The sequence below is a fragment of the Anolis carolinensis genome, chromosome 6 (genome assembly GCF_035594765.1).
Source record: "Anolis carolinensis isolate JA03-04 chromosome 6, rAnoCar3.1.pri, whole genome shotgun sequence".
Classification (NCBI taxonomy): domain Eukaryota; kingdom Metazoa; phylum Chordata; class Lepidosauria; order Squamata; family Dactyloidae; genus Anolis; species Anolis carolinensis.
Genome location: NC_085846.1, coordinates 38,666,135 through 38,690,618, shown reverse-complemented (window position 1 = coordinate 38,690,618; position 24,484 = coordinate 38,666,135). Strand labels below are relative to the sequence as shown.

Here is a 24,484-nt window from a genome sequence, read left to right as displayed (position 1 = left end):
TTCTTCACAAATGGAATCGGGAAATATTGACATTTTAAAAACCTAAACGTAGAAGAAAGTAAAAGGGACAAACTGGTACCTCCTCATTCCAGGAAATTTAGGTTCATCCCACCAGCCATGGAGCAGAAGACCTATCACCTGAACATGGCTGGTGACTTGAATGGGAATCTAGGGTGCATCTCATCTTTACCAGATCATGGCCTCACCCAGTTCTCACCTGACTAGAATCACCCGTGCAGGTTTCCAGGATGTCACACTCATTCACAGCTTCTCGGCAGACAACACCTCGTGGCTCATACTGTGGAAAGGAAGATGGGAGAGTGAATTCTTGAATATGGACCAGTGGACAAAGGACTCAATCAGAATGAAATCTCTTCTGTTCCACCCACATCTCATACTGGAAAGTGGGGAGCAGACAAGCTTCATAGCCTATCCCATCTTTCATGCCCCACCACTGTTGGTGTAGAAACAACATCAGCCCTCACTTGGACTGCCACCAGTGTTCCTTGCTTACTCACCTCTTTTTATTAAGCAAATGAGAAGATTAATAGAACTGGAAGAGACCACATGGGCCATCTAATGTTCAGGTGGAATCTCCCTTCCTGTACTTTGAATCTATTGATCCAACTCCTAGGGCCCTTCCACACAGTCATATAACCCAGAATATTAAGGCAGATAATCCACAATATCTGCGTTGAACTGGATTATTTGAGTCCACACTGCCATATAATCCAATTCAATGTGGATCTTATACAGCCCTAGTCTCCAGGGCAACAGAAAACAAGCCTGGTCCCTCTTCCTTATGACATCCTTTTAAATATTTAAGCATGGCAATCATGTCTCCTCTTAACCTTCTCTTCTGCAAACTAAACATCCTCAGCTCTTTAAGTCACTTCTCATAGGTCATGGTCTCCAGACCTTTGATCATTTTAGTTGCCCTCCTCTGGCAACCACAGACAACATTTTGGAACTTCATAGCAGGGCTAAACTGTATCAGTCAGGAGCCTAACATTTATTTTGGTCTAAAGCCCAGCAAAAATATCAAGAACTTGGCCTATGCCATGCCATTAAGGAACATATCAATTGGTTTGAGAGCCTGTGTAACATGGCATTATGGTGTTTATATTTTTTTAAAACATGTAGGCCCCATGGATGGATTGGGAAAAGCTAATGCTGAAAAATTGGACTGGAAGGAGAAGAGTTGTCAGGAGTTCTTCTCTCATATACATGGATAAAATATGATGCTTTTAGCTTCCTGTAGAAAATTTTGCACAGTCTAAGCAAAAAAATACTCACTGTGTTTTGGCCAAGGTATAAAATTAACAGGTTGGGGTGAATGCTAGACTTCCAGAGTGAAAACTGGGGAGTGCTCCTTAGAAGAAGAAATTGCAGTACATTATTGCTTGTCGTACAACCAGATAATAAGCAACTCCTATACAACCCTTAAAGGTACAGGAGTGCTCTCCAGGTTTCAAGCTGGTGACCCCAATTAATGTCCACAGGAGAAAATCTTCCTACCGGATCTGTCTGCTCTCACTCATTTACCTTGCATCCTCGGCAACATAAACCATCACTGCACATAGCATCATGCGTGAGCGTACATTTCTTGCAACAGTTTCCTCCACCCTTGGAGCATTCCTTGGAGAATAAGACAGAGAAGACAGATACAAAATCAGTTGGAGTTTAGAATCAGAAGTGGAATACAGTCCACAATAATATTAGGTTCTTTGGCTTCAGAAATGAGTTTGCTGAGACTGAGAATATCACATTCCTTGAATTGCAAGATGTTTCCATAGAATGTTGTCTCCCATCACAAATGCTTTAACAATTAGAAAATGTGTACCAGAAATATATATATTTCAAAGACACTTCCAGCTGAGTCTAAAGAAGTCTAATGTCAATTTTAGGGTCATGTGGAAGCCTGCAATTCAGTCAAGAGCAGACTTTTGGTGCTTAACCTTCATAATCTGACTCTCGCAGCAAAGACAACTTGTTCCCCTACCACATCATTAATTCCATACAAGTGTTGAGTCAAGGAAGCATATCTTCACATTTTGATTTATCTCACCCAGAGGAGAGCTTTGGCAACTACAAGATGTAATATGTTGCCACCAGCTCATTTGGATGGAAGATATAAAAATGTGGAATGTTCCAAAAGGGTTTGTTCTTGTGACTGGGGCCCCTTATAGACTGCCATACAAAATTATGATTAAGAAAAAAAAATATTATCTGCTTTGAACTGGATTATATGGCAGTGTAGAAGAGGCTTTGGTCTCTGTTGAAAAACTTCAGCATTCTTTGTTTGTTTGCCTGCCCTACATGATGAATGATGAAATACAGGAATTCCATTTTTATCATAGTGTTCTCAATGGCAAGAGCATCATAAAATTCCTTGTCTCCTGAACAACTGTGATGCATTCTTTTGTGAGGCTGTTGCAACTCTTAATTATGCTTTCCTTTTTATCTGTGACTTCCTCTTGTTGCATATGCCCGTGTTGTGATTTTGTTGTTGTATGCCAATAAAGGCTGTGTGTGTGGTGGACTCTATGTCTCATAGCTACATGCCTAGTTCTGCCCCACTTGTTGCTTACCGCTAAGGATCCACAGTCACATTCTTCACCTGCCTCCACAAAGCCATTGCCACATTCAGGCGGGTCAAGGAGCTGCGCAAAGAGTGAATGATCAGAGAGTTGAGATCAGAGAGGTACACACTACTTTATATTCTACTTTCACATCTAACTCATGCTGGGCTAGAAAAATGTCAAATCTCCATGAGTTCATTCTGGGATAGGAATTTTAGGAAGGTGACAGTGCCTTTCACAACTGATAACAAATTTATTAACATTTATATAATTTATATAACATAATTTTTAATATGGGCACAACATAATCCTTTCCATACTGGGAACACCTGAACCAATTAAATCTGGTAGATGCAAATAGGGCAATTTTTGCTTTGGGATAATTTTCCAAAAATTAACTAACATTCAGAAATGTTTATTCAGCATGATAAAAGTGAAGGAAAGCAGAACTGACATATCTCATATCATCATATTTTCAGATGTTGTTGCCTTTGGAATAACATGATGCTTCATGTGAGAGCTCAAGAATTTACAACCATCATTTAAGCCAATAAATCCAAAAGTGACCCTGGGAAGATTTCTAGGGCTCTCTCTTATCTTAAGAATTTAGGATGTTATGTAAACATGACTGCTTTGCAGATTTCCTCAACTGCATCACAATCTCAAGAGGCTGCTGAGGATGCTACTCCCGAGATTTACACAACCATGAGATGCTTTTCTTGAGGGTCAAAATGGATGTGATTCCATTCACAGAATGAAGGACTTTGGGTTGAACAGAGACAATGGCTTCCTGGCAAAATATTTAAACATTTAAACATTAGTCAACACCTCAACCTCGTGAGGGCTCTCTTGGTCAGTTTATTGCATTTCCATTCTGGTTCCCAGCCAGCCTCACTTTATATTCCAATATTCCGATCTCCATCATTGATATGGTTATCTATCACAGAGACTTTAGATAGCATATTTCCTTCTGTTTTCCCCTCCAAAGGCCACTGTTAATATTGAACCACACCTCGCCACCATAACCATAGGTTTGCATTGCCACTAAACATACCACTTGCTCATTCATAGCTATAAAAGTTTGTTCCTAAGCACCTCTCTCCATGCATCTGATGAAGTAGGCTTAAGTCTGTGAAAGCTTATGCTACCCTAAGGTGTAACAAGATGCCTTAACATACTGATCCGTGGCTATGTCTTGGAATTCTACCATGAAGAACGGTGTGTGTGGCCTTTTCTTTTGTGTTGTATCTCAGGTGTGGTTTGAGCATTGGACTATGGCTTATGGGACCAGGATTTGAATTCTCACTTGGCCACTGAAATGCATTGAGCGACCTTGGATAAGTCACACACTTTCAGGCTCTTAAGAGAGGCAAAAGATAAAAATTGAGGAAAATTGTAATCTAAAACTTTTCCCTCTAGCTTTGTAGTTGGGAAGATGAGACCTGCGCCACCATGTTCACAACACATAACAACAGTAACAAAGACTGAGGGCAGGGAACTAGTTGAAAAACACAATGTATAGTGATAGCAAATAATAATGATGATGATGATGATGATGATGATGACGACGACGATGATGACAACAGTGACAACAACTACTACTACTGCTACAACAACAACAACAACAACAACAACAACAACAGGATAAAATGTTTTAACCACTTCTCCAAAGGGATCTTGCACTATACTTAAACGTGTATTCACAAATGTGCCTACAGACTTCGAGAGAGGGAAAAGACAACAATTGGGGGACATTGTAACCTAAAAAATTTCCTTCTAGCTCTGTAGTTGGGAAGGTGAGACCTGAGCCACCATGTTCACAACACATAGCAACAGTAACAAAGACTGAGGGCAGGGAACTAGTTCAAAAACACAATGTATAGTGATAGCAAATAATAATAATAATAAGGCTAATAATAATAATGATGGTGATGATGATGAAGATGATAATGATGATGATAACAACAACTCACAAATACTCCTACAGGAGACTCTAGAACTGTGTCAAGCCCAGCATCCATGTTTGCAAATGAAATGTATATGGATGTAAATCCGACTTACATAAATGATGCATGAGTATCATCTTTATTTGTACCTATACCTTCCCTTAAAACTGGGAGTCAAGGCGACTTACAAAGTAAAATGAATACAAGGTAGCTAAAACATATCAAATGTCTATATTAAAATAGTATTAAATTTTTAAACAGAAAATTAAAATACTAAAAAGCAGTGAAAGGCAGTACAATTAAATCAAATGCAGTACCCTCCCTAAAGTCCTTATTATTAAGACTAAATTATTAAATTATTATTATTATTATTATTTACCTTCAAGGGCTTGTTAAAGAGACAGCTCCCACCACCTTCAGCCAGGAACCTATTGTATTCGTCAATGCTGCACCGCGAGAATTTACGTGGCAGGTAGTAACTGTGGGCCAGGAAAGCGAACATGAAGGAAGATTTAAAAGACAGAAAATGTCCAAGAGCAATCGCTTTTGCAGGAAGGAAGAAGAATTTCAAGGAGCCAGGGATTGGAAGCATACCTCATTCATAAATGGTAAGATGGTATTTATTTTCCATTTGTGGGTCAAAACGCACAACCTGAATATGTTCTAACCCCAAATGGGTTATATAAGTGTATAATTTATTTCTTTATCTTTAAGGCAAGGCTGTTCAACTGTGACCCTTTCTACACTACCATATAATTCAGATTATCTGCTTTGAATGTGATTATATGGGTCGACACTGCTATATAATCCAGTTCAAAGCAGATAATCTGGATTTTATGTGGCAGTGTAGATCCAGCCTTTGCTCTGTATATTTTAATATGTATTTTATAGAAATGTGTTTTAATGCGTGTGTGTGTTTGGCAATGTTGTGGCCCACTTGAAGCCATGAGGAGAGGCGGGTAAGAAATAAAATAATAGCAATAACAGTAACAATAATAACAACAACAATAATCTGTCCAAGCCAAGGTAGCCTATAATGAGGGGCTTTGAGTGCCTCATTTACCTATCTCAGTGGTTCTCAAACTTATTTGGCCTACCGTCCCCTTTCCAGAAAAAATATGATTCAGCACCCCCTGGAAAGGGGTTTGTGGCTTAAGGGGTGGGCGTGGCTCCTGCTCAAGGGGGCGGGGCTGAGCCTCTCCCCTAGTCTAAGATGCAGGGCTGGGAGGGGAGGTGGGTGGGGCCACAAATGGGCAGCCAGGACTGGGATGGGCGGAGTTATGAGCTCTGAGGCAGGGCTGAGCTCGCCTGCCAGGACACAGGGGGCAGGGCTAGAGGAGGGGGGTGGGGCTAGAGGAGGGGGTGGGGCCTCTTCCCAAGTGCCTGATGGGGCTGAACCTCTATACCCTTCCCCCGTGTTTTAACAAGCGCCTCAGAGGAGGTATACAGAGGCTCAGCCCTGTCTTGTGCTCTTGGGAAGAGGCCCCGCCCTTACCTCTGGCCCTGCCCTTTAGTCCTAAAAGGCTCTCAGGAAAGGTATAGAGGCTCAGCCCTGTCTTGGGCTCTTGGGAAGAGGCCCCGCCCTTGCCTCTGGCACCGCCCTTTAGTCCTAAAAGGCTCTCATGAGAGGTATAGAGGCTCAGCCCTGGTTGGGCTCTTGGGAAGAGGCCCCGCCCTTGCCTCTGGCCCCGCCCTTTAGTCCTAAAAGGCTCTCAGGAGAGGTATAGAGGCTCAGCCCTGTCTTGGGCTCTTGGAAGGAGGCCCCGCCCTTGCCTCTGGCCCCGCCCTTTAGTCCTAAAAGGCTCTCAGGAGAGGTATAGAGGCTCAGCCCTGTCTTGGGCTCTTAGGAAGAGGCCCCGCCCTTGCCTCTGGCCCCGCCCTTTAGTCCTAAAAGGCTCTCAGGAGAGGTATAGAGGCTCAGCCCTGTCTTGGGCTCTTGGAAGGAGGCCCCGCCCTTACCTCTGGCCCCGCCCTTTAGTCCTAAAAGGCTCTCAGGAGAGGTATAGAGGCTCAGCCCTGTCTTGGGCTCTTAGGAAGAGGCCCCGCCCTTGCCTCTGGCCCCGCCCTTTAGTCCTAAAAGGCTCTCAGGAGAGGTATAGAGGCTCAGCCCTGTCTTGGGCTCTTGGAAGGAGGCCCCGCCTCCTTCCCTAGCTCCGCCCTCTGTGTCCTAACAGGCGCCTCAGGAGAGGTATAGATTCTCAGCCCTATCTCCGGTACTTGGGAAGAGGCCCCGCCCCACCCCTGGTCCCGCCCCCGTCTCCTAATAGGTGCCATCACCGCCCCCTGGATCGCTTGAGTGCCCACCAGGGGCGGTAGCGCCCACTTTGGGAATCACTGACCTATCTGATAGGTGATAGGTGACTAGATGCAATGAAAGATATCTAGGCTCCAATATTATGAGGAATAGTAAAGGAGAAACAATTTGAGCAGATGCATATTTTCTCACTCCTCTACACACCTGGCCAAATCCCCTATTTTAGCTCATTATTAAAGGTATTTACACTTGATTCCAAGGGAAGAAGAAACACATATTAAAGTGCTGCAATAAACAAAACTACTGCAACAGTGGTGTTTTAATGCACGTGGAAATTTAACACTGGTTTTTTTTTAAGAACAGTAGGACTTCAAGAATCTGTTCTTTACGTCTGGATGAAGAACTAATCTAGCCTTTCCCAATCTCACTCCCTTCAAATGTGTTGGGCTGCAACTCCCAGAATCCTCCATTCTGGGGCTTGCGGTCCAATGTGTCTGACAGGAGTTGTGCGCTGTTTCATCAGCTTTGCTCTTTTGTGATGCTCACCTCCTCCCAACACTCACCCAGTGTCCTCCATAATGCAGCCCAGCCAGGAGTCAGGACAGCGACAATCCCCTGCAGAAAAATGGAGCAACAAGGGGGGGGGGGGGGGAGTGGAAATGCCTTGTTATGGCACCCGGATGTGGGGGGCATATTTCATATGTCCCTTCTTCTGTGGTTACACTTCAACATCTGTGAGTTATTCAAACTGCCACCTGTTCTGTCCTCCATATTTCTAGTCTGTAAGCTTTAGAAACAAGAAGGCTTGGCATCTCCCCGAATATCTGCTTGTAGTCCTTTTCTTCTAGCCATTCAGCCTGTGCCCCGTTTGTCTTTGTATAAAGTATACAAAGTGCTATGCATTTTTACATAGGGCAAGCTAATTTGTGTGCATTTCAAGATACTACTGAGGCATCCAAGGAGGCAAAGTTACTAAGGCAGGCATGGGATAACTTCAGCCCTCCAGGTGTTTTGGACTCCAACTCCCAGAACTGTGGTGGAGGCTCCTTCTTTGGAGGCTTTTAAGCAGAGGCTGGATGGCCATCTGTCGGGGGTGCTTTGAATGAGATTTTCCTGCTTCTTGCAGGGGGTTGGACTGGATGGCCCGTGAGGTCTCTTCCAACTCTATGATTCTATGATTCTATGAAGCCAGTAGCTGTTAGGAATTGTGGGAGTTGAGGTCCAAAACATCTGGAGGGCCAAAGTTTGCCCATGCCTGGACTAAGAGAATAATAACATAACACAAGCCAAGCTCTCACTAGGAACAATTTTCAATATCTCAATCTCTACAATGCTAAGAACTTGAGGGCTAAAGAAAAAATTCATCTGGGAGGGAAATGCCCTCATTTTGCCACCCTGTAACTACACTCCTGACCTGTTTTAGTCTCTCTTCACCGCTCAATCTGAACACTTTCTGAGTCAGAAACTCCCAAGGAACAGTCGCCTTTTCTCAATAGCCACATATTCATTGCTAGTTTCTGCTCATCCAAAGCCCAGGAGGAGCTGACTCAGGACCTCATCCCACGCAGTTAGAGCTCTGTTTCCATGTGCTTCAGAAACCGAGTCCCATGGAGGCACTTCCGATGAGACTCTGTGGAACTCCATTTCCACAGCGCATGGAAACGGATCCCAGAATGTGTTTATAAGCATCGAAAGACAAGGAAAGACAAGGAAAGAACATGGGATGGCTAAGTCTTCCTAAGCAAGTTTATTATCTATATATCCTCATTGAGTTATATGGCCTTTGCAGAGTAATGTAAACAAACAAGATCAGTCTCTGTCTCAAGGACTTCAAGGATAGGAAGCAAAGTAAGATGGTTCCCCACAATTTTCCCTGCTTTTCCCCAGTTTCTCCTCGCTCGTGGGATGAGGTCCTCAAAGCTAAAACACACAATTGTCCCATGCAAACTACTCCTTGAAGACTCGGCTCTTCAAAAAGGAGACAGCCTATGACTTAAATTGAATAAAAAGGTTATTGAGGGCCACAAAGACCATGTTGGACCAAATGGTTGATTTAGGCTACTTATCATCCTGCCTAAACTACCCTCCAGTGTTTAATCTGCTACTCGTGGGTTCCTCTCTTGTCACCAGGAAAAGAGGAAAGCTACTTGACTAGTCCCAGTTCCCAGTTGCTTACCTGCAGAGGCTCGGTGCTTGTTCCACATCATACCAATGTTTTGACCCAGGGTCTGTGCTAATGTTACTGCCATCGCTCCCACGTTGCCATACTTTGGGAAGGAGGAGGAGGAAATCACGTTATTGGGGAGGAGGGAGGGAGTGAAGTGGCATAGTCTAGCATGCTATGTTATTTTGGGCAGGAACTCATCTTGAAGTTTTGGAGTCATCTGGTAACAGACTCACAACCTTGTAGAGACCAGTACTTTACAAATGGTCTTCCTACGTGAGGTTATTATCTATTAAGATATATGGCCTTTGCAGACTAATGTAAACAAACAAGATCAGCTTCTGCCCCAAGGACCTTTCAATGTAAAATCTGGTGCGAAAGGGATGGAAGAGGAGAAGAATCACAATAAATTAATGTGAATAAATGCAATGAAGGGGGAAAATACCATGCATTACAGTATGATCCCTCATGAACTTATCATGGAAACAGAAAATGGTGGATAATAGAAAACCTTATGGAAACAAATGGCTTCCACAAAGTTAGCGTAGAACAGTGGTCTTCAACCTGGGGTCCCCAGATGTTTTTGGTCTACAACTCCCAGAAATCCCAGCCAGTTTACCAGCTGTTAGGATTTCTGTGAGTTGAAATCCTGGGGACCCCAGGTTGAGAACCACTTGCAGGACCTAGAAATTTCCAAGAGAGGAATTTCCTAGGTCCTCCAATGAGATGCTATACTATCTTCTGGGGGAAGCATACCAACGAATAATGTGGACAACCAAAAAATTCTTAGACAGGACCTATTTTGTGGGTAGGTGAAACCATGGATACCAGTCCCATTGGTACAGAGGTCATACTGTACTGTATTATCACAGAAATGAGAACTTTTGAATAGAGTGGTGGCATCACTTATGCACTCAGGAATAGCTTCCACAAACATTGGCTAGAAAGTGAGAAAGGGCAAGGGAACTTGCAGCCTTTGGGCAACTGGGGCTGGGACAGGAGGAAGAGCATGCAGTGATGACCTTCAGCTCCCGGGAAGCCCAGGCCCAGCTATCATGCGCGACTCACCTCATTTACCCCACCTCCTCGGGCAACAGAGCAGATCCCTCCAATGTAAGCCGTACCACTGCGGCTGCTTCGGAAAGTATGGCCTCTGAAAAGAGTAAAGAGAAGAACCGTTGACTGAACAGGGGAAGGAAAGGGGAGATGACTTTGTCCTACACAGTTGGCATTTATTTTTAAATAGATACAGTTGCTCCTTGCATATTTGAACATTTAAAAATATCTGAAACCGATAGTGAACGTCTGGCCACTTTTGGTTTATTTTTATTGTCAAAACAGTGGTGTCACTGGACACCATTGGGTGGGTGACACCAAAATGATTTCACTATGTAACATGATTTTTGTTCCTGGGTTATAAATGTCATTTCCTAATTGGTTCTATCATAAAAACATGGAAAAGGTTTATTAAACTGCAAAAACTTGTTTTTCTGGGGCATCCCACAGTACATTTTGCTATAGTTTTTCAATTAATATTTCACAGAGTCTTCAACATACAAAAATGAAGATTCTGGAGTATAACAACTACTTTCAAAGTTAGTGCTCCCCAATGAAACAGGAAATAACACTTCCAAATCAGGAACAGAAACTTTTTCGATTTTTGTTACATAATGTTATCTATTTAAAAATTGTGCAGTGTTTCAGTGTTCTAAAAAAATATCCCTGTGATTCGATATAACCACAAAAGGCATTTTTCCCAAGCCCAGTTTACATGCACTATATCAGTATACCTACAAGGGTAAATAACACTCTATACTGATTTACTTTTGGATCTTTCTAATGCACATTAACTCAAGTCAGACTTGTCATAGTTCAATTACGATGGTGCTTTGACTCACGTGATTTCATCTGCACGCACTAAAACTGCATTCTGTTGTTTTCATTGCTGCTCTTTTAAAATAGTGACTGATTTTCTCAATTTTTCAGTATTTCAACTAGAATATCATGGTATGGTCTTGTACAGGAGGACGTCAATGTGATGGCACCATGAGTTACCGCATTGGAAGACACCAACCCTAGTGACATCACTGTTGCCTAGCTTTGTTTTCAGCACTTTTGGCAGCCCAGATGACCTCTGGAGAGTCCCAAGTATAGAAAATTGGATGCATACCTCTGCTTTACAGCAACATAACATGCAGAAATCAACATGCCAAGCTTTAAATGATGCAGAGATCAGCTCTAGGCACCTCTTAATGTCTCCCTATCATCTTATTAGATGATATCTGATAATAATAATAATAATAATAACAATAATAACAATAATGATAACAGATGATGAATTATAATATCACAAAAGACTACCCTTCACCCGCTTGATAGGAAATCTGCTACATAACAGGAGCTTTTTTGTTGAATTCCAGGGCCAAGGAAGAAAAAGGCAAAAACAGAAGAACAGCCTGCCTCAGAGTAGCGTGCTTGCTCCATCAATGCTTAACATTTACACAAATGATCAGCCACTGTTTAATTGTTTTTAATTTGCTTTTTGTTTTGTATTGTTATATTGTGTGTTGAGGCCTTGGCCTTTGTAAGCTGCATCGAGTCCTTCGGGAGATGCTAGCGGGGTACAAATAAAGTTTAATAATAATAATAATAAATAACACTGCCAGAAGGGACAGAGTTTTTAATCTATGTTGACGGTCATGCCATCACTGCCCAAGCAGGGAGCTTTAAAAAGGTTGAACAGAAGGTCTCCAAAGCTTTAGGTGTTCTTATTGCATATTACAGGGAAAACCAGCTGATCCCTAATCCATCTAAAATGCAGACATGTGCTTTTCATCTTAAGAACAAATAAGCATCTCGAGCTCCAAGGATTACCTGGGAAGCAATCCCACTGGAGCACTGCAGTACACCAAAATACCTGGGAGTTACCCTGGACCTACAAGAAGCACTGCTTGAATATCAAGCAAAAAGTGGGTGCTAGAAACAATATCATACATAAGCTGACTAGCACAATCTGGGGATCACAACCAGATACAGTGAAGACATCTGCCCTTGTGCTTTGCTACTCTGCTGCTGAGTACGCATGCCCAGTGTGGAAAACATCTCACCACATTAAAACAGTGGATGTGGCTCTTAATGAGACATGGCACATTATCACAGGATGTCTTCGCCCAACACCACTGGAGAAATTATACTGTTGAGCCAGTATTGCACCACCTGACAGCCGCCGGAAAGTAGTAGTCAGCAATGAAAGGACCAAGGCAGTGATATCTTTGGCCTACCCCCTGTTCGGATATCAGCCAGCACGCCAACACCTTAAATCAATAAATAGTTTTCTAAGATCTACAGATACACTCGCAGGAACACCTAAGCAAGCAATAGTCCAAAAGTGGCAGGTTAAAACCCGGAACCTCAATCCATGGCTGATACCAAATGAGAGACTCCCAATTGGGCACACAGAAGACTGAGTAGTGTTGAAGGCGCTGAACAAACTGTGCTTTGGCACCATGAGATGCAGAGCTAATTTTAAGAAAAGGGGCCACAAAGTGGAGTCCAAGACATGAGAATGTGGAAAAGAGCAAACCACAGACCACCTCCTACAATGCAGTCTGAGCCCTGCCACATGCAGAATGGAAAACCTTCTTACAGCAACACCAGAGGCACTCCAAGTGGCCAGCTACTGGTCAAAGGACATTTAGTATAATGCCAACTTTTTAATTTTGTGCTTTTAAATACATTACAACTGTACCCTCAGTTCACTTCTGATATGATAAATAAATCTTATCAGAGATTAAATGGAAACTTAGAAACTGTGTTTCTAGGATAAAAGTGTCCAAGGTCCCATTTGTAACTCACGAGAAGAGGTGTACGGCATCGCTGTGCTCCGGAAGGCCATCCTGACGATACTTCATGAACTCGCTCAAAGTCTCCAGGGAATCTTCGTCTACCTGGATCTTGTCCCCGGAGGCCCATGTCTCCATGGCGACGAGGACAATACGTGTGTTCAGCTGTTCCTTATAGATCTGGCATCAGAAAGAAACAGGGTGATGGTTTATTGCAATTTTAGCAAGTGTGCCTATTTAAATCTTGAAGAGTAGAATAATACTTTTTTAACTAACTTGGTTCTTCTCATTGCCGTTTGTGGGCGAGCAAAATTCTTTTGTGCTTTAGATAATTAGCCTTCACTTGGGCTGTTATTATTGTGCTCTAGCAATGTATTGTATAGTTAGTGCTCCACATTCGCAGGTTTCATATTTGTAGATTTGTTTTTTTGTGGGTTTGCCACCACCCCTTCAAAGCCCAACGTTGCCGCCTGCAAATTCACACAACAGCTTTGGGCTTTAGGTGGTGGGAGCATCAGCAATCGGCATGGCCACTGCCAACCACCGCCAGAGGCAGATGCTCTGTGGGCTTTTGAGGGCACTTGGCCAGAGCGACAGTTGGAAAGACCTCTTCCGTGCCTCCTCTGCTAGCTGCCACCAAGCTGCTGCCTTGGTCTCCACCTGCTTCTCTCCCTCTCAACCGTGGGCGTGAGATACAGCAGGGAAATGCCTGGGATGGCGTCTGGGACAATGGGTACAGGCAAATTGGGGTCTCTGCCCAACCTCCTCTGCTAGCTACTACAACCAGCTTGGGAGTTCTCCTGGATTCATCGCTGAGCCTGGAACCCCAGGTTTCGGTGGTGGCCAGAAGAGCTTTTGCACAATTAAAACTTGTGTGACAGTTGTGCTTGTACCTTGGGAAGTCAGACCTGGCCACAGTGGTCCACGCTCTTGTTACATCACAAACAGATTAGTGTAACATGCTCTACATGGGGCTGCCTTTGAAGACTGTTCGGAAGCTGCAAGTAGTCCAACGGGCAGCAGCCAGATTTCTCACCAGAGCGGAGTACAAGGAGCATACAACTCCCTTATTACGTCAGCTCCACTGACTGCCAATCTAGAATCATAGAATCATAGAATAGTAGAGTTGGAAGAGACCTCATGGGCCATCCAGTCCAACCCCCTGCCAAGAAGCAGGAAATCGCATTCAAAGCACCCCCGACAGATGGCCATCCAGCCTCTGTTTAAAAGCCTCCAAAGAAGGAGCCTCCACCACAGTCTGGGGGAGAGAATTCCACTGCCGAACAGCCCTCACAGTCAGGAAGTTCTTCCTGATGTCCAGGTGGAATCTCCTCTCCTGTAGTTAGAAGCCACTGTATTTGTACATGGCTATCATGTCTCCTCTTAGCCTTCTCTATTGCAGGCTAAACATGCCCAGTTCATTAAGCCTCTCCTCATAGGGCTTGTTCTCCAGACCTTTGATCATTTTAGATGCCCTCCATCTGCTACTGAGCACAATTCAAAGTGCTGGTTTTGGCCTATAAAGCCCTAAATGGTTCCTGCCCAGCTTATCTGTCTGAATCTATTTCCCTCTATGAGCCAGCTAGGAGGTTAAGATACTCTAGGGAAGCCCTGCTCTTGGTCCCACTGCCTTCACAGGCATAGTTGGTGGGGGCAAGAGACAGGGCCTTCTCAGTGGTGGCCTCTCAGCTGTAGAACTCCCTCCCTAGTGAAATTAGTTCAGCCCCCTCCCTCCTGACTTTCAGGAAAAAGCTTTAAACATTGCTGTGGAACCAATCTTCCGGCTAGCAATTTACTGCTTCTTGGCAGGTGTTGGACTGGATGGCCCACGAGGTCTCTTCCAACTCTATGATTCTATTATTCTACCTGCCTGCTAGCTATAAGCTTCTGCCTTTGGAAGGAATGAAAAGGTCAGAAAGGCACTTCCTTCTACTCCTTTCAACATTCAGGTGCAGGGGGAAAAGGAGGAAACAGGGCTGGGAGGGTGCTTAAAGAGGCAAATAGGGCAAGCAAAGTCCCTGGGGATCAGAGTAATGGTGGCCACACTGTTTCCTCTCCATGCCCTCCTACTGCCCTCAAAAAGGTCTAAGAAATATTCACAGATTTTACATGTTCTCAGGGCTCCTCCACCACTAAACCACATGAATGAGGCAGTCTAGACTATTAGTTTAGTGCAGTGCCATGTAACTTGTTTCAGTTTTATTTTTAGCTATAAATATATATGTGTAAAGAATGTGTAGTCAGTTATATATGTCAAAATAAATAAATATTTTTAAAGGATAGTAAAACAGAGATGAATTGTGGTTCAGTTAAAAATATACAATTGGCCCTCCATATTCACTGGTTCTGTATCCATCAATGCCTTCAACCATCCATGCCTTGAATTTTTTTTCAATCACAAAAGCAAAACTTGATCTTGCCATTTTATATAAAGGACACCATTGTATATAATACGACATGAACATTCACTGATTTTGATATCTACTAGGCATCCTGGGACCAAATCCCAGATGCTACAAAGGACCCAGTGTGATTGTAAACAGTTGGGAAAGTGGAAGGAACAGAGTGAGGAAAGAATACATAGAAAACTGTCACAAATACCAAACAGTCTGACTAGTCCAATAATAGTTGGAAAGGTCCCACATGCACTTGAAACCTCCTTCCAGGTAACAGGTAATGCTCTACCTCTGCAAATCCCAGCTTCTGGAGGGAGGGCACAGTGTCCCATTTTAGAAAGAGTACCAATGTAACCTTTACTCACCACATCCGCAAGATTCACCACTGACTTTGCAAAGTTGCTGGTAAGGACAACAGAACGGCGCAGCTGTTCAAACTGAAAGAAATGAGGCACAATATGGAGTTTGTTCGTTTACTGTATTGAATATATACTCTACTTTTCTTCAGAGAGGGCATTCTCATTCTTGCCTTAAAGCACTTGTACTCAAACCAGCCCATGGCATGACTGACCCCCTGCTTCCCCACATTTGGGACAGCAGTCCCGGAAGCAAGGAGAGGAAGGGGGATATAATTCCCCCCCCCCCCAAGTTATAAAAGAAGTCACATTGTTACTTTTACTTTTGAATGTTTGCCTATGTCTGTTGATATGCTGTAATCTGCTCTAAATAATAATAATATAATAATAAAACTTTATTTATACCCCGCCACCATCTCCCCAATGGGGACTCCCCTTGGGGAGAAGGCCAGAATATAAATAATAATAATTATTATTATTATTAGAAAGCAGCAATGTTGAGACCAACTAATGTTTTTTTTCCCATCAATGAAAAGATGTGCTCCACTAACAATTTAAATGCAAAGTAATATACATATTTTTAAAATTTATATACTGTAATTTTATACTGTATTTAATAGTTTTTAACTGATTTTATGAATTGTTGATTGATTTTGTATAGGCACCTAATTGTGCCAGTGGTGTAAGCTGCCCTTAGTCCCTTTGGGTGAGAAGGGCGGGATATAAATATTGGAAATAAGTAAATAATAAATAAATATCAGGAAAGACACAAATATAATGTTACAAGTTCCAGCCCATGATAGTATTATCCTGCTGTAATTATAGTTTTCTAGCCTTGTGTTATAGGGTCCCAAAGCACTTGGAGAGCCTTGTGGCAATTTGAAGTCTAGTAAGTTTTATTTGGCATAAGTTGTTGTGGACTGCAGCCCATTTTATTAGATGCAAGTGACCTGCTATCTGTGAAAGCTTAGTCCAAATAAAACATGCTTGGCTTTCAGATGTCAAAAGACTTTGTGAGTTGTTTTGCTGCAACAGACCAATAATCTGTTTTCCTTAAACTGTTCAGACTGAAACCTTTCTTAGCCAAGAACTAAAACTGGCACAGCAAAAGCATTACTGCTTCTGATTTTGAACCCAAGAAATGTGCCACGTTGCACACTTCTATTGGTTACTATTCTTGAGTAAACACATTCCAACCAACATCCTCTGATCGATTTTGTAATGTTTATTAAGAATGGCTGAAAATTATTTTTATATAGTAAAACACATGCATTTTGGATTCTTTTTTAAAAAAATGCCAAAAGGTAAATTCATGCCTGCTGCAAAAAAAGAATCACAAAGGTACTCAAATCTGTTTGAAGTGGGAAACAGTTCATGAAGCCAGCATTTGACTTGCTGGCAGCGTGCTTCTAATGCAAATGGCAAAGCCAAGTTCATGATGTCAGTGAAAAAACAGCTGTGACTTCTCTTTGTGTGCTACATCTGTCTAGCCTCTTAACTGACAACTTGTATAGCATTCAGACTTGATTGAGCTACATGGATACTCTAAGTCTCATTTTAATTAGTTTGTAAAGAAGCCAATGTCGTGAACTGAATTCTGGTTTGACCTAATTCGGGATATACAACCTTCACAGCTGTATGAGGAATATTCAGAGTTAGCTGCACAGTTCAGCACAACACAGATACAAATTTCAGTGCATACATGCTTATTTAGTGTTTATTTATTTAAAACATTTATATTCCGCCCTTCTCACCCTGAAGGGGTCTCAGGGCAGAGCACAACATATATACGGCAAACACTCCATGCCAGGACATAAAATAATTATAAATATATACAATCATTAAAATCAGTTATATCTACTTTGAAATCAGCTATTTAAACTAACTCAGGACACCATGTTGGCTCCGGTCAGCGGAGTAGGTTTCCTATTATTGCCTCATTGCACTGACCTAAAGGTTTGGTACATATACACCACTACAATATTTGGGACTACGGAGGAAAGTGGGCAGGGGTCTGTTAGCTAGAACATCACATATGATGCTGTTTGTATATAGGTCTCACTTTGATCAGAGTTACATTTTGCTCTGCATTGATTCAGAAAGCTCAAGTAATAAGCAATTCACTTTGAATTGTCAGTAGTATTGGATAGGCTAACAGAGAATAAATTGGCCATTTTAAAAAAGAGTTGGGAAATTAGATTTGGTGTGAAATTGAAAGAGTGGGACAAACACTGACTGTATCTGCATCTATGGTGACTCCGGCCCCTTCTACACTGCCATATAAAATCCAGATTATCTGCTATAAATTGGATTATATGGCAGTGTAGACTCATATAATCCACTCCAAAGCAGATAATGTGGATTATCTGCTTTGATCACAGTGTAGAAACTGTAAGGGATTTTCAACCAACTTTCTATTTCTGCCCAACATGTAAACATTCGATAGCCATTACTTACCAGCTGGTGGTCATTGACTATGATGAGTTCAATGAATTTGGTCTCGCTGTGGACGGTCCGATGACCTCGGTGAACCTGGGGAAGGGAGAAAGAGGACAAGGCTACAACTTGGCACTTTTAAAACCTTCTCTTTCTCACCCCTACAACAGCCCTCCACAGAAACAGGTTGTATATTCCTTGTCCATAATTCCTTAACACTCCACTGGAGAAAACTGGATATCAGTGGAATATTAGACAGACAGACAGAGAGCGAGATAGATATATGCCGTTATACATTTCAGGAAAACACCTTTTTACTCTTCGTTCTTTTTAAAATATATTGACAGGCAAACAACTATTTTATTTGCTCATTTATTTCATTTTGCACTGTCTAATCTACAAGAAGCATTCTCTTCTGTCCAGATCCAGACTATGAAACTCTCCAAAATTTAACCCAGAATCATAAAAATACAAAAATATATCCTTTGCTACTGAGATACAATATTAAGACTCTCGCTCCTTCTATCCATGAACCTATTTAGATCCTACTGAGTGAATGATCAACATTCGTACCTGCCTCCGACGCCGCAGTTTGGGGAGCCCAGTAGGAATGTAGTTGTTTAATGCAGCAAATAAACACCCTGCAGAGAAAAGGTAGTACATATCAGATATCAAGTGGAGTGCATGCCTATGGGGTGAGTGGGGAGCAATGAATTCATGAGAAACATATTCCTAGAGCTCTGACCAGCCTAATAAATCAGTTGGGTTTTTTTTCTGAATCTAATACTGGCATTGATGACTGCAATAATAAACATATAACTGTATCATGTAGTTCAATGCAGTTAAATTGCATTACATGGATCTACTACACGGACCATATAATGCTGTTCCAGACTGAATTAAATGGCAATGTAGATCCAGCCTATGATCCAAATTAGAAACTTCACTGTTAAGGTGCCAAATGAGATTATTGAGCAATCTAAAAAAGTGGGTTGCTGTGAGTTTTTCGGACTGTATGGCCATGTTCCAGAAGTATTCTCTCCTGATGTTTCTTCTACATCTATGGCAGGCATCCTCAGAAATTGTGAGGTCTGTTGGAAAGTAGGCAAGTGAGATTTATATATCTGTGTAATGTCCAGGGTGGGAAAAGGAACTATTGTTTGAGTGAGGCAAGTGTGAATGTTGCAATTGGCCAGCTTGATTAGCATTGTATAGCCTTGCAGCTTCAAAGCCTGGCTGCTTCCTGCCTGGGGGAATCCTTTGTTGGGAGGTGTTAGCTAGTCCTGATTGTTTCCTGTTTAGAATTCCCCTGCTTTTTGAGTATTGCTCTTTATTCACTGTCCTGATTATAGAGTTCTTTAACACTGGTAGTCAGATTTTATTCATTTTCATGGTTTCCTTCTTTCTGTTTAAATTGTCCACATGCTTGTGGATTTCAATGGCTTCTCTGACACAGTAGTTATCAGAGTGGTCCAGCATTTCTGTGTTCTCAAATAATATGCTGTGTCCAGATTGGTTCATCAAGTGCTCTGCTATGGCTGACTTCTCTGGATGAGTTAGTCTGAAGTGCTTTTCATGTTCCTTGATTCGTGTTTGGGCTATGCTGCATTTGGTGGTCCCTGTGTAGACTTGTCCACAGCTGCACTGAATATGGTAGACTCCTGCAGAGGCGAGAGGATCCCTCTTGTCCTTCGCTGAACGTAACATTTGTTGGATTTTCTTAGTGGGTCTGTAGATAGTTTGTAGGTTGTGTTTCTTCATCAGCTTCCCTATGCAATCAGTGGTCCCCTTGATGTATGATAAGAACACTTTTCTTCTGGGTGGATCTTTGTCTTCGCTTTCGTGGCTTGTTCTTGGTCTTGCAGCTCTTCCGATGTCTCTCATAGAGCAAGTTAAGAGGGATCCTCTCACCACTGCAGGAGACTAATTCAACCAGAGGAGTCAGCCATAGCAGAGCACTTGATGAACCAACCAGGACAGATTATTATTTGAGAACACGGAAATGCTAGACCACTCTAACAACCACCATGTCAGACTACACAGAGAAGGCAATGAAAGTCACAAGCACAAGGACAATTTCAACAGAAAGGAAGAAACCATGAAAATGAACAAAATATTAAAAGAACTCTAGAATCAGGACAGTAAATAAAGAGCAACACTCAAACAGCAGGGGAATTCCAGACAGGATATAATCAGGGCCAGCTAACACCTCCCAACCAAGGATTCCCCCAGGGAGGCAGCAGCCAGGCTTTGAAGCTGCATGGCTATTCAATGCTAATCAAGCTGGCCAATTGCAACATTCACACTTGCCTCAAACAGACAAGAGTTTTTTCTGCCACCCGGGACAATCCACAGATATATAAATATCACTTGCCTAGTTTCCAACAGACTTCACAACCTCTGAGGATGCCTGCCATGGATGTGGGCAAAACGTCAGGAGAGAATGCTTCTAGAACATGGCCATACAGCCCGGAAAACTCACAGCAACCCAGTGATTCTGGCCATGAAAGCCTTCAACAACACAAATCTAAAAAAGATGACTGAATGTCTTCCTTTCCTTTCATTCCTTTTCCTTTCTTTCTATTTGTGTCTAATCACTGTCAAACAGCTGCCAACAGAACTCTAAAGCTGAGAAACAGATTGTTAGGAAAGACTCAGTTGATAATTAGAACAAAAGGGAGAAGAAAGACACATTAGTAAATCACTGTACCTACATAAGTACAATTTGACTGTAACTGTCCCAAGGAATAGAACGTATGAAAAGTCTGACCCCGAAGCAGTTTTTAAACTCCAGATTGCAGTTCCAGGCTGCACCTGTGCTCTCCAACACATTCCAGATTGGCTGACCTACTGCTCGAAGGGAAAGAGCATCTTGGCTATTCAACGGCCATCTGGATCATTGCAGCTTCTCTCTGGCGAACCGTGTTTTTCTTAGAAATTAGAAATCAAGGAGGGCGAAGGAGTGAGACCTTTTGCCCTTGGCGGATGTAGACTCAGGGGCTAGGACACCGTCATCAAGCACGTTTGACAACCACGATAACTGTACGAGATTTAACTTTAGCTTTAATTAAAGCAAAGCTCCTTTTCTTATTAGAGCTCCATGCATAACCATTGCACATGTAGTGCTGTCTTACTTTCAGTCACTTTAATTTAGAGAACGAAAATTCAAAATGTCCTTATTTGACCTTTACTGGGGTGTGGGAGGTGCATTTCTACCATGTTTGCAAAAAGAAATGTAAACTTTTTTCGTCCTCCTGAAAACATTTGGGAGTTAGAAAGAAGAACTGGAGGTAATCCACACAAACATACAGAGGTAAAAAGTTGGTCCATTTTCTCCACAGCATAAATAACCAAGGACCTTATCAGACAGCAATATTGAGAGTTGAGTTGAATAAAGAGAGGAATCAGGAGCTGATTGTACCTCCTCGCTCATTTTCATGCGTTCAACTCTCATCAGATTTTTAGTGCTTCCTCGAAGGTGCCCACCATCTTCCTCATCACGCAGGCAATAAGTCTCCTTTGGAGCTTTTTTCTTCATTCAAATCTGCCAGAATCCCTTTCCATGGGATGCAATAGTTCTGCATCTAAACCCATTGGAACCTTGAGACAGGGGAGCTGTTTTAAACCATTGCTTTCCATCGGATTCAGTTGTTCTCTATCTAAACTCGTACTCTTGAGACAGGGTTGCTGCTTTAAACCATTGCTTTCCATCAGATCCAATTGTTCTGAGTCTAAACCTATTAGAGGGTGCTGTTTTACACCATTGCTTTCCATCGGATCCAATTGTTCTGTGTCTAAACCCATAAGACTCTTGAGACAGGGATGCCGTTTTAAACCACTTCTTTCCACAGGAAGGAGTAATCATGCATTTCTATAAACAGGGATGACAGCTCTCAGCGAAGTACAAAATTATAATTGGAACAAACCATCGAAGGAAAACTGCCTGTTCCCTCTTCTACAATGCCTCTATTATGTGATATATGTCATCTAATGACTTAAAAAAAGAAATTTGTGAAGGGAAGTAGTCATGCACTATGTAAAAAAAGGTGCCAGCTTGCCGCTTTTTTTTTTTTTTTTGGATCAGGAGCAACTTGAGAAACTGCAAGTCACTTCTGGTGTGAGAGAATTGGCCCTCTGCAAGGACGTTGCCCAGGGGATGCCTGGATGTTTTGATGTTTTTACCATCCTTGTGGGAGGCTTCTCTCATGTCCCGGTACAGAGCTGGAGCTGATGGAGGGAGCTCATCCGCGCTCTCCCCAGGCTGGATTCAAGCTCACTGCTAAGGACTGTCCATCAGAACGCCCCTCTTCACCATGGCAAGCTCCAAAACAGAGCGGGGACTATCATGGATCCCATCACATGTTATTTTGAGTCAAAATAACAAGTCCTTAGCACTATTTTGGCTAAATTCATTATTTCTCCCCATGATTACAGATCTGTCTAGTTTCATCATTGCTCTGTAGTTCTGCTCGGAAGTCATCTGAAGACACCATGACTCCCAATAAATTTACAGTAGCTGCCCGTAAAATTGGGGGTGGGGGATGGGACTGTAAGTGTGATGCACTGGTAAGTTTTAAAAAAAAGAAAATAAGTCATATTTACCTGGTTCTGTGCAGTTCTGGGCAGTGCGAGGCACAGGTGTCTGGTAGATTTGGTGAGGGAGTGGCCCCTAATGAAGGCAAGAGAAAGGAATTAGAAGGTGCTCGAGTATGCATCCTTTTAAAAAAGAAAAAAGTACATAAGTAAACCCTTAAATACGATACAAATATGTTTAGCATTTTATGACACATTAAACATGGTTTTCTTACATCTAGTTTGTTTGCAATGAAGGAATAGCAACCAGAAGTACATATTCTATATTCCATCATCTCAAGAGGGCACAGTTCATATCACTCTGACAGTTGTTTTTATTGAAGTTTCAGATACTCAATAAGGACAGAATGAACCCAACACTGAGAAAAGTATCTGAAGTTTCAGATACTCAATAAGGACAGAATGAACCCAACATTGAGATAAGTTATAGCAAGATTTCTCCATGCGGCTGAAATCCCAAGCAAATGTGAATTCCTAGTTGTATAATAATCCTATGGGTATGGATCATCTTCAGACCTTCAAAGAGCTGTTCAGTGCTTGGAGGGGTGGCAGAATCTACACTATGACTAATCCTATATTATGACTAATTCAGATGACTTTAAGACTTTGAAAATTATACCCAGTCAGTCCCGATTAGCCCTTTTTTCTCTGTCTCTTGTCGTTGGACTACCTCAAGTAGCCTTTCCTCTTTTCTCCATTGGACAACAGACACACACATTGTGTACAACTGCAGGTCTGCAGCCTAATCCCTGACTCTCTTATTCCACTTCTTGCTTCCCTATACTAAAAAAAAAACCTATCTGAGGCCCCATATTTCAATCACCCACCCTTTTCTCTCCATCCTTCACTGGTCTCCCATTTCTGCAACCCCATCTTTCAAATCTAGCTCTATTTTTCATCTGACAGAAACACATGTTACCCCCTTACCATTTGCATTCCATAACAATTTTAACGCTCTTGGAACCATCAACGGGGTTCATCCCTACTATGCAAGCACAGTGCTATAATTCTGCCTTAAATGCTATTCTATGGAATCCTGGGATATGCAGTTCAGAGAGGGGTATTTAGAATTTTCTGCTAGAGAAGTCTAGTTCCCGCCCTGCCAAACTACAAACCCAGGATTCCATAGGATGGATCATAGCAATAAAAGTGAAATCATAGTGCTATATTGTGTAGTATGAATGGACCCTACCCCTAAAGGAAGACAGGAAACTTACTATCCCAGTTCAGAAATAGTTCTCCAGAGATTAAGGCCCCATCTACACTACCATATAATCCATTTTCTAAATCCAGATTATCTGCTTTGAATTGGATTATATGTCAGTGTAGACTCATATAATCCAGTTCAAAGAAAATAATTTGGATTCAGAAACTGGATTATATCGCAGTGTAGCACCAGCCTTAGAAGAAGACATCTTCATTATCTAACAGCAGATGCCTTTAGTTTTTGATGGCAGGGATTGATCCTAGGACCTTCTAAACATCAAATGGTTGAACAAAAATTCTCTGAAGCTGTAGGTGCTCTTACTGTCTGTTACAGGGGAAACCAGCTGATCCCTAATCCATCTAAAATGCAGACCTGTGCTTTTCACCTTAAGAACAGATAAGCATCTCGAGCTCTGAGGATTACCTGGGAAGGAATCCCACTGGAGCGTTGCAGCACACCAAAATACTTGGGAGTTACTCTGGACCATGCTCTGACTTACAAGAAGGGCTGCTTGAATATCAAGCAAAAAGTGGTTGGCAGAAACAATATCATATGAAAGCTGACTGGCACCACCTGGGGATCACAACCAGATACAGTGACGACATCTGCCCTTGCACTTTGCTACTCTGCTGCTGCTGGAAATGCATCTCACCACGTTAAAACAGTGGATATGGCTCTTAATGAGACATGCCACTTAATCACAAGATG

General features: G+C 42.3%; 1 protein-coding gene across 5 annotated transcripts in view; it reads right to left on the bottom strand.

Annotated features, from left to right (window-relative positions):
- The window catches only part of adam11 (ADAM metallopeptidase domain 11), a 105,401-nt gene that overhangs the window by 32,672 nt on the left and 48,245 nt on the right, over positions 1 to 24,484 (bottom strand). For all 5 annotated transcript variants that reach the window (XM_062957978.1, XM_016994520.2, XM_016994519.2 and 2 more), the window contains exons 7-18: positions 22,579 to 22,645; positions 18,550 to 18,617; positions 17,998 to 18,072; positions 15,550 to 15,621; positions 12,802 to 12,968; positions 10,015 to 10,099; positions 8,959 to 9,049; positions 7,346 to 7,397; positions 4,908 to 5,007; positions 2,592 to 2,663; positions 1,546 to 1,638; positions 218 to 298 (exon numbers count right to left, since the gene is read on the bottom strand). In XM_062957978.1, the coding sequence (XP_062814048.1) occupies positions 218 to 298; positions 1,546 to 1,638; positions 2,592 to 2,663; positions 4,908 to 5,007; positions 7,346 to 7,397; positions 8,959 to 9,049; positions 10,015 to 10,099; positions 12,802 to 12,968; positions 15,550 to 15,621; positions 17,998 to 18,072; positions 18,550 to 18,617; positions 22,579 to 22,645 (1,023 nt within the window). The remainder of the gene's footprint in view (positions 1 to 217; positions 299 to 1,545; positions 1,639 to 2,591; positions 2,664 to 4,907; positions 5,008 to 7,345; positions 7,398 to 8,958; positions 9,050 to 10,014; positions 10,100 to 12,801; positions 12,969 to 15,549; positions 15,622 to 17,997; positions 18,073 to 18,549; positions 18,618 to 22,578; positions 22,646 to 24,484) is intronic.